Genomic DNA, 15,781 nt, shown 5'->3' on the forward strand with positions numbered 1-15,781 from the left:
TTTTGACTTTAAATGTAAATACTTTATTTTTTTTATTTTTTAAGGAAGCACAAACATTACAATATAACAGCAGATGCAATTTGTAGGATGTGATAGAAAGGACACTGAAAAAAAAGCTACATTACAGACCGTACAAGAACTAAAGGAGATAAATGAGAAACATTGTAATGGACACAAATAGAACACCCACAGGAATAAATGTGTGATATACTGTGACAATTTAAATATCAGGCTTGGGTCACAATTTCTAAATTTTTATTACAAAAATATAGGCAAGACCAGCTGCAGTTTTGCAGTCAACTCCCTCCGTAAATTTTACTCTGCTCTAAATAGTATAAAAACAGAACAAACATTTAACTAAATATGTTGAAAAAACAGCAAGTTTTTAAAGCATCCCCATAATAAAAAAGGGTGGGTTGAAAAGGCTGCACATAGACTCTATGAATCAAATGTTTAAACATAATGAAAACTCCTAGTCACCTCCTCTAAAATGGACACCTGCACACTGAGATATTTTAACTATGAGGAATGGTGGGCTGCACTACTTATACTGTAGGTGAGGCCACCTTTGATATATATAATGCTGGGTACACATTAGTACAGGCATGTCCAAACTGCGGCCCTCCAGCTGTTGTGAAACTACATATCCCAGCATGCCCTGACACAGTTTTGCTGTCAGAGAATGCTAAAGCTGTGTCAGGGCGTGCTGAGATGTGTAGTTTCTCAATAGCTGAAGTGCCGCACTAGTAGATATATCTGCATATATATGTATGGACGGCCGGGCATTGTGTTGAGCAAACACACTGCCTGATCCATCGGGACTGACATCATCAACTGTTTGGGTGTTAACATGTGCCTGCCCATTCATTGACCGCCCATAGACACAGCGATGCACCAATAAAATCGACAGATATATTGGTAGTCGGCTGTACTGCAGGGCCAACGGACAGCATTCACAGATATATCGTTCGTACACACTGGCTGACTGACCCACAATATATGGGCCATTCAACAGAACGGCTGATATATCAGCCAGTGTGTACCCAGCATAAGAAGACATAAGTTAACTGAGCTCAAACCACTGGAGTTTGTGTTTTAGTGTATGTATATTTGGATACAAATACTATACATAGGTTGTGTGTCTCAATGTTAGTGTCAGTAGTAGCATAGTGTTATGCGGTGTGTTAGATGATTTGGGCAGAGAGATGTGACACTGAACATATATATATATATATATATATATATATATATATACTTTTTTCCATCAGCATCTAGCCCAGTTTTGGACAATACAAAACTATCCAGAAACTACATTATACAGAGGGATGGTCCTTTAAGTGTCATAGTCAACATCTATGTTCCAACTTCAAGAAACGTTACAAACGGTAAAGATGTAAAAAAAACAAAACATACTATGGTCGGCCAAAACCAGGTGAATTCAGAATACCAAATTCTAAGTTTTCTTTGAATTCTTTGTAACCTTTGGAAAATGGAAGTCTAAGCACATTGCCACAAGTGTTAGCCTCTGGATAGTTTGACGATCCATCAATAAATTCAATGGATGGCTGTGGGTCAAGTCCTATTGGTGGAATATGGTTTACGCCAGTCACAAACAACAATATATCTTGTAGCTTGGTTCTGCATTCTCTCTCTGAAATAGTGAAACCAAATAAAAGCAAATGTTATCATCAACTTAAAAATCATTAGTACCGGCATTTGCACTTTTGCATATATGTAAGCATGTGAAAATAAAAGTATACTAACCTTCACAATCCAGAATAAAGTCTCGCCAGTAGCAAATAATTCTCTCTTCACGAATCCTTGCATTACTACCCACTGGACTATAGGATATTTTGAAGAGATGAGACACGACATCGGATGTCATAACATCCTTTTTCCATATAAATGCTTTTTTAAATAAATCCGGATGCGCATTCATTGCGTCAAGCACACCCAATGTCTTCAGTCCCTCTTTAAATCTAAAATTAAAACATTTAAATCAATAGAATATTGGGACATTAACAAATCGCTACAGATAAACTATAGGTAGTCCTTCTGGACTCCGGAAGGATGAAATGAAAGATCTAGGGGCAGTTGTGGAGGCTGCTGCAGGTGCCAAAATGCTGCTGAGCCCGCTCTAATGTAGCTCCGACCCCCACCATGGCAACGGAGCTACTGCTGTATGTTTATACTGGCCATGTTTCCCTGCATCTAAAAACCTCACATAAATGCTTGGTTTACCTTTTATTTAGCCAGTCTCACGCGGGGGCCATAGCGGGACCCCACAGGAGGGTTCTGCCCTCCACACTATGCTGTCAGCTGCACAGTAAACCAGGGGGTCACTCCTAGCTGGGCCCCCGGTTGGTACTCACCACTGACGATCACCCTCTGATGCTAAACTAACGCTGCCTGTTTACTTAGGTAAAATCTACACAAAATTGTGTGTGAAGTCTAAAACAAATCGCTGGACAAGCAGTGTGTTTTATGGTATCTTCAGTTTCTGGTGTCCAGTTTTAGTCAATTACATTGAGATTCCCTTATTTATGGGAGACATCAGTCAAATAGAGACAGATTATAAGGACGGCATAGCTCAATATCTGTGCATGCTTTGGTATATTATAGAATAAAGAGTTAAATTTAAACAAAATAAAAAATTGCGTGATTAACCCATCCTACAAAGTTTCTGAGCCCATTCTGGTTAATCAAAATTAGGAGAAAAATGGTGTGGGTACCAGTCTTATTTCTTTACAGTGATACTAGAGATTACAGCAATCCTACACCAGCAGCTTTGAACTTTTAGAACCACAAGGGCCAGCATGTAATGGGCCTATGGTACCTGTACCCAGACTCTAAAGTACTAGTCTAAAATTAAAATAAAAAAAAGATTTGAAATTGATTGAGGATTTAGTAAATATGTGATTTGTAAAATAACACTCAAATTTTTGAAACACTCCAAAAACAAATTGATATTTAGTAAATTTCTCTTACATCCTAGAGGATGCGGGGGTCCATATTAGTACCTTTAAGACTTTAATAGTGTGGGCTGGCTCCTCCCTCTATGTCCCTCCTACCAGACTCCGTTTAGAAAATTTGCCCGGAGGAGCCGTTCACACCTAGGGGAGCTCTATAGAGTTTTTCTAGTAAAGTTACTTTTTAGAGTTTGTTTTTGTACAGGAGGCTGTTGGCAACAGCCTGCCAGCAGGGGGGGAATAACGGGGGAGGAGTGTCCGCCCTGCGGGGTCTGAGCCACTGTCTCCACTGACTGGACATTGAGCTCCAGAGGGTATAGATCGCTCCCCGCCGCAGGGGAATGCTCACCCCAGCAGCAGGCCACCACCCCCTTGCAGAGCTGAAGTGTGGCGAGGGAGTCACCGCCACCACCTAACAAGCAGGGGGACGGTGTGAAGATGGCGGCTTCAGGGTAGGAGCGCAGTATTAAGTGCGCTCCCGGACGGCTCAGCGGTACTTTACTGCAGCGCTGTGAGGAGCATCCTGAACGCTCTTACTCTTCGGGAGGACCTTCTGGAACAGGGTCCATTCACTTATCAAGACTTACCACGACTACGTTTAACGACATGGAGGTTGAACACCAGATATGAGCTCGTAAAAGGCATTCCGAACAAGTTTATTCCTACCCTGATACAGGCTAGGAAAGGAGAAACGTCTAAACATTACCATTGCATTTGGAAAAAGTATGTATCTTGGTGTGAATGCAAGAAGTTTCCTACAGTGGAATTTCAACTGGAACGGTTTCTCCTCTTCCTGCAAGCAGGTGTGGATATGGTCCTGAGTTTGGGATCCATAAAGGTCCAGATTTTGGCCTTATCCATTTTCTTCCAGAAACTGGCTTCCCTCCCTGAGGAACAGACTTTCTTGAAAGGAGTTCTGCACATCCAGACTCCCTTTGTGCCACCTATGTCACCATGGGATCTTAATGTGGTGTTACAGTTCCTCCAATCGGATTGGTTCGAGCCTCTACAGGAGTTTGAAGTCAAGTTTCTCACGTGGAAGGCTGTCACTTTGTTGGCCTTAGCTTTTGCTAGACGTGTGTCGGAGTTGGGGGCTTTGTCTTGTTAAAGCCCCTTACTTAATCTTCCGTGAAGATAGAGCTGAGCTCCGGACACATCAGCAGTTCCTTCTAAAGGTTGTGTAGGCTTTTTGTATCAACCAACCTATTGTGGTACCAGTCGCTACTACTGACTCCTCTATTTCGTCATAGTCCTTAGATGTTTCAAGGTCTCTGAAAATCTATGTGAAGAGGACTGCTCGTCACAGAAAATCGGACTCTGTTCTGTATGATCCCAAGAAAATTGGGTGTACTGCTTCTAAGCAGACGATCTCTCACTGGATCAGAGTCACTATCCAGCATGCATATTCTACTGCAGGATTGCAGTGTCCCAAATCTGTTAAAGCCCACTCTACTCTAAGGTGGGTTCTTTCTGGGTGGCTGCTCGGGGTGTCTAGGCTTTACAACTTTGCCGAGCAGCTACTTAGTCTGGGTCTAACATGTTTGCTACGTTTACAAGTTCGATACTTTGGACAGTGAGGGCCTAAAGTTTGGTCAATCAGTTCTGCAGGTCCTCCGCGCTCTCCCTCCCGTTCGGTGAGCTTTGGTACATCACCATGGTACAAATATGGACCCCAGCATCCTGTAGGACGTAAGAGAAAAATAGGATTTTAATACCTACCGGTAAATCATTTTCTATTAGTCCGTAGAGGATGCTGGGGACTCCAAAAGAACCATGGGGTAAAGACGGGATACGCAGGAGGCATGGGCACACTATAAGAGACTTTGAATGGGTGTGAACTGGCTCCTCCCTCTATGCCCCTCCTCCAGACTCCAGTTATAGAACTGTGCCCAGGGAGACGGACATTTTGAGGAAAGAATTTACTGTTTAAACACGGTGAGCGTCATACCAGCTCACACCTCAAACATGCCGCAGAACGTGGCATTCAATAGAACACCAGCTGACGGCATGAAAAATATACAGCAATATGCTGACCGAAAATGTAACAACCTGTGTAAACACAAACAAAAATAGCATACCGCATGCCATGGCATGAATAACATCAGCAACGGACTGACTGAAAAGAAAAACAACATGAGTGTAACCATAACCGATAACTGCAGATACAGTACGCACTGGGACGGGCGCCCAGCATCCTGTACGGACTAAGAGAAAAGGATTTACCGGTAGGTAATTAAAATCCTGTTTTACCCTCTAGAGCCGTGGTACCCAACCGCGGTCTCAAGTACCCCCAACAGTTAATATTTTCCAGGTCCCCTCACAGGATTGCAAGTGAAATAATTTGGTCCACCTGTGGGTCTTTTAAAATGTGTCAGTGAGTAATGAATACACCTGTTCAACTGCTTGGTGACCTGGAAAACACGAACTGTTGAGGTTACTTGGGGACAGAGCTTGGGAACCACTGCTCTAGAGGGACTTTTGTTCATTGCAATTTACCAACACTAAATTTTAATATACATTTTTTCTACATTTTGCACACATTTAAATAGTTACGCTGTTTATCTCCAAAAAAAAAAAAAGAAAAAAAAAAAAAAGGTATTTTCTTTTATGCAGCTAATCTTTATAGCATACAGAAGCAACTGGTTATGCATTCTACTCAACACTAAAGTATTCTATAAAGTCAGTATAATCCGACTGGAAAATCCAACAATTAAATAAACGTGGCATTATTTAAACTTTAAATGTAATAACCTCTCTTCAGAATGCATTGTTCTATCCCGTAGATACCAATGCAAGTAGTCTTGGACAATTTGGTGTTTGTCGTCAACTGTTTTAATTACACGGAGACAGCCAGCAAGATTAAGGAGCAGGTTATTTTCATACAACACGTCTTGAAGATTCTCAACTGAAGTAGCATTCATAATCTGAAATTTAAAAAAATATAAATGGGTAAATCTATAGGTCAACATGACATTACTAAATGTGAGATAATGAAATCACGACTCAAAATGAATATACAAAAAAAATAAATAAAATCATTGACACATAATTAAAAATAAATGCAGTAATTAAATTAACATTATGTATATACCTTCTGCATAATTTCTTTTGCTTCCACATCTACAAGATCTTGTAATACAAGTGGAGTATTTTTCCAGCCATATGTTAGAGCATTGTATAAGACAGGAGAAAAAAAATTTGGAGCGGGTCCACCGTGCACCAGTGATAGTGAAATGGATAAACCAGCCAGATAATACTCATCATTCCGCAAAGCTGAAAAACATTAAAAAAGTGCATAAAAAAAAAATAAATAAAAAAAAAAAAAAACCACACATACACACCAAAAAAATACACGTGATTTTGGTACTTACCGGTAAATCCTTTTCTTGAAGTCCGTAGGGGATACTGGGATGGCGAATTACAGCGGGGTATAGATGGTTCTATTTGAGGTGGTGCACTTTAAATTTTTTCAACCTAGTGTGTGCTGGCTCCTCCCCTCTATGCCCCCTTTCATCAGACCAGTCTCCATAACTGTGCCCGAAGGAGACGGAACATGCCTCAAGGAGGAGGAAAAAACAGAATAGAAGAACAGGAGAAACTGAGCAACATAACTTAAAAAGTAAAACAAAAAAATAGCGAAAGCAACGCGCATACGCTGATGCACAACAACACAAACAATATGCAGAAAAGAAAGCACAGAGGTGGGCGGCCTGTATCCCCTATGGTCTTGGAGAAAAGCATTTACCAGTAAGTACCAAAATCCAGTTTTAACTAGCATCCATAGAGTATACTGGGATGGTGAATTACAGTGGGGACATGCCAGAGCTCTCATTACGGGTGGGTGTGTGCCGAGATCCATGCAAAACCAAACTGAGCGCCCGACGCCAAGGTATCAAAACAATAGAATTTAACAAAAGTGTGGGCACTGGACCAGGTAGCAGCCCTACGCAACTGCAAGGCAGAGACTCCACGAGCAGCCGCCCAGGAATATCTCACCGACCTAGTGGAATGGGCGGTGACAGACTGTGGCAAAGGTAAGGACACAAATGAATAAGCCTGTTGGATAGTGAGTTTTATCCAATGGTTTGCTTCGAAGCAGGACAACCAATCTTGGTGGCCTCATACAAAACAAAGGAGTATCTGACTTCCGGGTACGAGCCATTCCGTTGACATAAATGCACAACGCTTGCACCATATCCAAACTACGAGGCGTGGAGGAATCGGTTACTACCTGAACTACAATAGGTGGATTTATGTGAAATGCCGAGACAACCTACAAGTCCTGAGTTCTGCACGATCTTCGTGAAACCCAAGATTTTCAGGACAAGGCCCCCCAATTCAGAGAGTCGCCGCGCAGAAGCAAGAGCCAACAAGGTGAGAGTCTTCCAAGCAAATACTTGGACTCCGCCTGCTGCAATGGTTGTAGAAAATCCAACACCAACTGTGAGATCCCAAGGGGTCGTAGGATATACAAAAGGTGGTTGCAAGTGGAGCACACCCTTAAGAAAGGTCTGAACCTCCGAGATCTAGGCCAACCATTTTTGTTAAAAGACTGACAAGGCAAAACGACCCAATTTGAAAACCGCTGGCAGATAACGATGACTGACACCAGGAGACATACATCTTCCATAGCCGATGGTAGTGCCGTGATGTGACATCTTTCCTAGCATGGAGCAGTCGGGATAACGGCCTCTGGAATGCCCTTCCTGGCTAAAATCTCCCTCTCAACTTCCACCCCGTCAAACATAGCCGCTGTAAGTTTGGATAGACGAATGGGCCTTGCTGAAGATCTTATCTCAGCGTCAATGGCCAGGGGTTGGCTACCAACAGGGAGAAGAGATCTGCGTACCAGGCCCGCCAAGGAGATTAAAATTGCCTGAACCTTTTCCCTCTAAGATTCGTGGTACTAGAGTGAATGGAGGGAACAGATAGATCGTCTAAAAGGTCCAGGGCGTAAAAAATGCATCTACAGCTGTCGCCTGTGGGTCCCTTGTCCTTGAGCAGTAACACTGAAGATGCGTGTTGTGTCGGGATGCCATCAGATCTGAGGCCAACCCCATAGGGATACTATCTGACAGAAGAATTGAGGGTGGCGACCCCACTCTCTCCGGGTGGAGATCTTGCCGACTGAGGAAATCTGGCTCCCAGTTGTCCACTCCCAGAATGAATATGGCAGACAGTGCCGTGGCATGTCACTCTGCCCAAAGGAGGATATTGGTGACTTCTCATAGCCACCTTGCCTTTGGTTCCGCCTTGTCGATTGATGTAGCCCACCGTGGTGGCATTGTCTGCTTGTACTTGAGTGGCGTGATTTTGTAACAGGTGGAAGGCCTGAAAAAGGACATTGTTAATCGTCCTTAGTTCAAAGATGTTTATGGGGAGGATGGTTTCGTATGGTAACCACTTTCCCTGAAACTGAGCCACCTGAGTCACTGCTCAACAGCCCAGTCATGCAGCAGGCTTGGCCAATTTGGAAGCAGGCTGACGGGCAGCCCAAGAAAGTTTTGGTTTTGACTTTGAGGATTTGGAAGCGCGAGCTTGTCTCGGGTACGCCTGACCATTTTCTTTACCTGGAGGTCGAAAGGATCGCAAAGTTTTACTCTTAGCCTTCGGAGCCGAAGGATTAGTACTTTGGAGACTTGCAGTCTTGGCAGACACCAAGTCAGTCACAATCTTGTTCCAATCTTACACAAATATTATAACCTCCCTTAATAAGGGAGCACCTCAAAGGTCTTCTTAGAGTACAGGTGCACCCACAAGGACCGTAAACACCGAATCCGGTGAGCCAGTATGGACGTGGTAGACGCTTTGGCCGCCATAACACCTGCATCAGAGGCTGCCTCATGAATGTAATGGGAGGCTCTGATAATACATGATAGACATTGTCTGGCATTATCTGGAAAATTCTGAGGTAGCTCTGCCTCAACTGCTTGAACCCAGGCTTCAATACCTTTTGCAGCCCGAGAGGCTGACAAAGTGGGACTATGTACAGCACCAGCAAGAGAGTGTAAATAGACTTAAAGCAGCCCTCCACACACTTATCCGTCAGTTCCTTCAGAGAGGTGACAGTAGTGACAGGCAGAGTAGATGACACAAGACGGGCCACATGCGAGTCCACTGGTGGAGGTGTTTCCCACTTGGTACTTAACTCTGCGGAGATAGGATAATGAGCTAGCATCTTTTTAGACAGGGAAAATTTCTTTCCTGGAGACTCCCAGGATTCCTGACGTATGTCAATTAAATGGTCAGAATGTGGCAAGACTAATTTAGTAACCTTCCGACGTTTGAACTTATCAGGTTGCTTAGACGTATCTGGAGGGTCAGTCTCATCATCAATCTGAAGAATCAGTTTGATAGCCTCCACTATATCAGGAACATCAACCTGCGTCACAGATTCCACATCAGAATCAGCTGTATTAGTGTCTAAGGGATCAGTATATTCCCCAACCCCATCGGATGAAGTATCCGAAACATGAGTAGATTGTGAGGAAGAAATGGCCCACTTAGATGACCCTTTGGTACCAGTAGGGCAAGGGTTAAGCTTTTAACAAAGGACTGATTTAATTGCTGTAAATGAGTAGACAGTATCTGCCCATGGCGAACTAACTACAGGGACAATATGTGGCTGTAATGGCACAGGAGGTCCCACAGGGGGTGTAAGTCGTGTTACAAGCGTAGTCAGCAAATTTGAAAAATCAGCCCAAGGTGATTCTTGGTGTGCCACCGGTGCTGCAGGCTGACTGGGGGATGCAGAACACCCAATACCTGAACCCTCAGCTGATATATTTTCCTCAGGTAAAACCATGGCGTCAGCACTGCCTGATGCATGAGCGTACGCGGAGTTCCCGCACTGTGCAGCAGACATTGAGAATGTAGCCATAGGGCGTGACAGAACAATATAGAAAGACAAGCACAATACCCGACAAAAACCACCTATGGTATGTGACTGCAAATGCTGAGCACAAACAGAGGATTTAAGAGGTATGAGGTGACTGAAATACACAGATAAAAATACAAAAAACAGTATATCCTGTGGAATACTATATGGTATACGAGACCCTGATGCACTTAGCCCCCCCAGGGTACAGAATATAGTGATAGCAATATGTGCGACATACACAGAATGGAAACCACACAGCAGCTATAGGCACACACAGTCACATGTACAATGTAGAAATTATTACATAACAATAAAACTGCACTGGATTAGTAATAGTACATATACATGTATGAATACAGATATAACAATGCACAGTAAACAATGGATGTATATCACAGGATACTTGTACTAAATATTCATACTAAACGACATGTAGAATACTTAAGTGTCCCGTAAATGCACAGCGCTCATGAGACAGGCGGCTTTACAGAGGAGACAGTGCCAAGCAGTCCCAGAATCAGCGCAGCTCTGTGAAATGGCGCCCAAACGCTGACAGGGAGTGAAGGAGAGATGCAGCTTCAGGGCGAGAACACCTGCTGTAGATGGCGCCTGGAGCTGGGGGATGGGCTACAGGTCAGTGCCTTATGCACTCTGCAGGACTTTACCACCGGGTACTATGGATCCTATAATAAACTGATTTTAGTAAATCCAACATGTGCTCCTTGCCCTGGTGGATATAGTGGGGTCCCTGCACGGCCAGAGTGACCACGCCGGAAGCATGGTCCATCTGCTGGGACCGCATCTGGATCACGATTTCAGTGGGTCCCACCTGGGGAACCCTCTTCCCTCCTTCATGAAGTGCGGCCACGTGATCCAAGAGAGCAGCAGCGGTGATGTGTACCTTATGGGAACCAGAGCGCTTCCGCTGCAAGTACCCGGCAACCAGGGCACAGGAGTATGCAGCGCCGCTGGGGGAGGTGATTGAGCCGTAGCTCGGAATGTCAGTGATATCCATGGCATCTAGTGCCTGTGCTGCGGCCCTTGAAGTCTTCTTTCTTCTTAGAAAAGCTCTTATTAGGGCTGCCTAATGCAGCCCATCCTGTTAGCAGCATGCACTGCAGGCACCAACTTACAAACTGAGCTCCAGTGCCTGGAAGCGGGGATATACAGGCGGCGGTGCAGTGCATCCTGGGAACAGTCAAAGCGGTGCCTCGTATCAAGATCCAACTCTACACCCCCTATGTTATTCCCTGTGGAATACCAGTGTACCCCCCTGCAGAAACAGTTTCTAGTGTTGCTTCAATCTTATGGTGTGAGGAGTCTTTTAAAGAAGTAGCCCCCGGGAGTGGAAGTGCAATCTTTAGAGAGACGAGAAACTGAAGAGTCAACCGTGGGTGGATTTTCCCAAAGCTTCCTGTCTTCAGGAGGAAAGAGAAAAGACAAAAACCTTTTAAGAATCTGGAATTTTTTTAACAGAATGCAATCAAGCTTCCTTAAATTAGGCATTTCGTTCAGAAGACAGAAGACGTTAACACTAGACTTTTGTGGTTTACTGAAATATACAGGTTCTACCAGAGTGTCTTTTTCACGTATTTCCATAACCTCAGTATTGCACAAATGAGTGACTCAACCCCTTGAGAAGGGTCCCCAATTTCCTCCTCCATTCTTAATCCATATCCTCTATATCTGGCATGTCTTCCCCCGTGTCATTCAACTGCAGGACCTGTGGGAACATGCATTTTTGGTGCATTTAGTCTGGGCGGATGAGTAGAGGATTTAATCCACCACTTTTTAGAGACCAATTCCTCCACAGACTGTCTAAGAGCTTGTCTGTTGTGGCCAGGAGCATCCAGTTCTGAGGAAATATCTGTCATGACACCTGTTAAAGTGTACAGCCACACTGGTGTAGACTCTTGTGACCTGCCGTCAGATTATTACCCAGACTCCGTACACTGGTCAAAAATATGTGATCCTTCAGATGTCTGTGTAAACTTATTAGAGCAGTCTTTACAGAATACTTTTCCCTGTCATTCTTACACAGTATAGATGACACACACACACACAGGAAAAAGTACAGTGTGTCACCCCTGCAAGCAGTAGTAAATAAAACAGCCAACAGGAGAAAGCACATAGTGGGAGAAACCAGCACACTATGAGCTGTGTATAATATAGCCAGGCAGTACTGATTCCGGAGTCACTTAATAGCAACCCCAAGTGTAACCTGCTCCTCCCAACAATTAGCCCCCACTGCATACCACAGTCCCGGGAGACTTGTGAGGTCCGCGCTGGCTCTGGCGTCGCTGTAGCTGAACTCTGTACACGCGGTATGTATAATGGCGCTTGCTGTCCTGCTCTGTAAGCTCTGCCCCTCTGCTATGGTGCGCCTACAGCGGAATCTACACACAGTCTAATAAGGCATAGTAGCTCTATTAGAGAAGTGTGCCTGATCAATGATTTGACGCCTTGTGAACCGGGTATCCCGCTATTCGTGAACCAGTGCATGCTCAACAGTCTTGCATAACTTCAGCTGTTCGGGGGTGTCGGCAGGTTCTGAGGATCCAGCACCAGCCCTCCATACGGCTGCGGTGAGAGATCACCCCATGGCCGATGTCATGGTTACTAGGTATCCGGGGCCATACCTCTCTATAAGGTCTGGACGGGTCCACCCCTCCCCCTAAGTCCCTCGATGCAGACAGGCGCTTGTCTGAAAAATTAGAGAAATATAAAATATTTAAAGGAAAAACAACCCAAAAAACAAACACTGGAGCCCTACAGCATGTGACAAGTTCTGAGGGCATAGTTTTCTAAACTGGTCTGATGGGAGGAGGCATAGAGGGGAGGAGCCAGCACACACTAGGTTGAAGAAATTTAAAGTGCACCTGCTCCAATGGACCCATCTATACCCCACTGTAATTTACCATCCCAGTATACCCTATGCATGCTAGAGAAATTATAATTAATATGAGTAAACCAATTTGAATTTAACGAAAACACCATGTAAAAGTCTAACAATAAAAACCAAAGTAAAGCAATTAGGAGCCTCAAGCAGATATAACAATATACCTGTACCATGAATAGCATATTGGCACATTGTGCTTGACCCAGCGGATGCACATGCCTAGCATTAAAATTGTGTACATACTATCTACAGTTCCTTGAGTAGTATCTTAGGATACGGTGATACCCCTTTTCCACTAGAAGTCTCGGGTCTGACCCCGGGATTTGGAACACGGTTCCAAGCCAGGTCAGACACGAGAAGGACCCCTTTTCCACTATGGGAGCGAACCCGGGAATATCCCGTGTAGGCGCCGTTTACACTGCACCCGGATACAGTTTCTTCTGCCTGGCGATTGGAGATGAAGTTATCTCCAAGCGCCGGGAAAACCGGTAGATCAGGACCCCCGGGACATGGCCTCGTACCCGTTAGGCCACACCACCAATTCCATGCTGCCCACTGTCTTGCTGGGGGCAAGCCCGGCACTCTGGAAGCTGCTGAGCTGCCCCCAGCCTCCGGCACACAATTTCTCTGCCAGCGCTGCTGTCTGCATAGCAGGAGAGACAGCATGCGCTGCCCCCCCCCCCCAACCTCGAGACTGCCCGCGAAAACCTGCGGTCAGGGAGGTATGGGATCTTCACATGCTGTAAACGGGTCCCGTGTCGACTGACATGGGTAACTTGTTTACACTACACCTTACACGGGTCATTCCCGCGTCCTACCCTGGTAGGATTCCCAGATCACTTGACCCGGGTTTTTTCAGAGGGAGACGTTTCCACTAGCCAAAAAACACGTGTAAATGCACACACCCGTGCAAAAACCCATGTTTTTGGACGAGGTGGAAAAGGGTTATAAGTAGCACAGTACAGGGAACACGTACAGAATTTAAACACGTAAATGGATTAGTAGAGGCAAACTTTCTTGAAACCTATACATAGTTTTTCTTAAAATTTTGTATTCCTGTATATTAGGGAGAAACATAATTAAAAACATACACTATAGGACTGCACAGTATGTGATATGGATATATAACTAGTGATATTGTTTATTAGTCTTCTACATTACTCCTCAATCATACCTAGATGCATTTAAAGCCTGGAATATGGTTTTCAATTAGCATTCTTTATATATATTGTATATATGATACAACTGATTTTTTTCTTCTTCCAAACATAAAGCAAGGAAATAACTAACCAATTAAGTTTGACGATCTAAACCAGGGCTCGACAAATCCCAGGGGCCAGGTAGCCATGGCCCCTAGCTTTTGCTGCCTGGCTACCAAATTATGCAAGGAGGGAGAGAGCGAGCAGATTCGTGGGCATGGCTTTATTGCGGCTGCCATTTCATGCACAGGAGTGCATGTGCTGAGTGATCGTCCCAGCCTATGCTGTGTGCAGTTTTCAAACTCCAGCTGCATATAGCTATCCAATAGGGGGGTCTATGTGTGGCCAGGGATTGTGCTTCGAAGGGGGCAGTGATATGGCCAAAAAGCGGAGGATTGTTTACTCGGGGGATTGATTCAGAGGGCTGGTTTGCCTGGGGGGCCCCCTTAGTTGTGTGGGAGGGGAGGTGGTGGCAACAGTAGTGGTATGGCTCCTACACTTTCATCTTTGCTCCTAGTATCTAGAAAAAAAATTGTCAAGTCCAGATGTAAACTTACCAAAAAAAAAAAAAAAAAAGAACATAATGATAATAACAGAGAAAACAAATGGAGAAACCAAAACAAATATAAAAATACCTTGAGCATCACAAGACAATGTCTTTGAATTTTCTGGTCCTTCAAATAATTTGCTGATTTGCAAAAACTGTAGAAGAAGTCTAAAAAATTCCCTCGTTGGGCCACCAAAATCTACAGCTCCTTCTGTATTCCCAAAGGAATCAGTGAAAATTACAGAAAGGCGATTTTCAGGCCTAAATGTTTGCCGCTTTAGTCCACGACATGCTCCGTCCCAGACTTCTCTGCGGTTTATGTTAAACTTTGAAATGCTTTCAGTATCAATCTGTACTGCCAGATTTGACAGAATATCCTTTAGATTGATATCACTACAACACAAAATGTAGATTTAAAATAATTTAGAAGGTCAATTACTAATATCAATATATTTGGCATTCATGAATTACCTTGTACACATACATTAATGTAAAATTACTATCTATCCACACACATGCACGTGATCAGCTTCATTGTAGGCATTGCAGTAACGTGATTGCAAACAGTGTGACCTCATTTGGATGTGCTGGTGCTATCACACATAATTCATGGTGCCTATGAATCCATTACTTTGTGAGCACAGACAAAAATACAGTAGTCAGTCAAATGCCGTGATGCAGCAAAGAGGAGGCTGAGCACACTGGAAACGTGTACCCGATAGGATATTCTAATGCTGAAAGACTTGAGAAAGGTCAACTGAATGGCATAAATTTCTACTTTTAAAAAGGATATATTTGGGTAAGTCTGGTGTGTGTCATCTTCTTACTACTTTTCACATGGACATATATTAAAAATAAAATATAAAACTTACAAAAATATATAATATACATGATATAGCAAGCAGGTTTTAAATGTACAAGAATAAAAACATAAAAGCTTATCTGTCCATCAGAATAATATAATATATATATATATATATATATATATATATATATAAAATTGACCAGCACCTATTAGTCAACAGGTATTCAAAAATTCAAAGAAAAATAAAATAAGAATTTACTTACCGATAATTCTATTTCTCGGAGTCCGTAGTGGATGCTGGGGTTCCTGAAAGGACCATGGGGAATAGCGGCTCCGCAGGAGACAGGGCACAAAAAAGTAAAGCTTTACTAGGTCAGGTGGTGTGCACTGGCTCCTCCCCCTATGACCCTCCTCCAGACTCCAGTTAGGTACTGTGCCCGGACGAGCATACACAATAAGGGAGGCATTTTGAATCCCGGGTA

General features: G+C 43.8%; 1 protein-coding gene across 2 annotated transcripts in view; it reads right to left on the reverse strand.

Moving 5' to 3' along the window:
• Positions 1–15,781, reverse strand: part of LOC134943653 (uncharacterized) — a 36,205-nt gene continuing 20,424 nt past the window's right edge. For both annotated transcript variants that reach the window (XM_063932377.1, XM_063932376.1), the window contains 5 exons: positions 14,583–14,887; positions 6,061–6,242; positions 5,721–5,893; positions 1,765–1,979; positions 1–1,651 (listed from right to left, as the gene is read on the reverse strand). In XM_063932377.1, the coding sequence (XP_063788447.1) occupies positions 1,413–1,651; positions 1,765–1,979; positions 5,721–5,893; positions 6,061–6,242; positions 14,583–14,887 (1,114 nt within the window). In that variant the 3' untranslated portion in view covers positions 1–1,412. The remainder of the gene's footprint in view (positions 1,652–1,764; positions 1,980–5,720; positions 5,894–6,060; positions 6,243–14,582; positions 14,888–15,781) is intronic.

Source organism: Pseudophryne corroboree, chromosome 7 (genome assembly GCF_028390025.1).
Source record: "Pseudophryne corroboree isolate aPseCor3 chromosome 7, aPseCor3.hap2, whole genome shotgun sequence".
In the NCBI taxonomy this organism is placed as follows: domain Eukaryota; kingdom Metazoa; phylum Chordata; class Amphibia; order Anura; family Myobatrachidae; genus Pseudophryne; species Pseudophryne corroboree.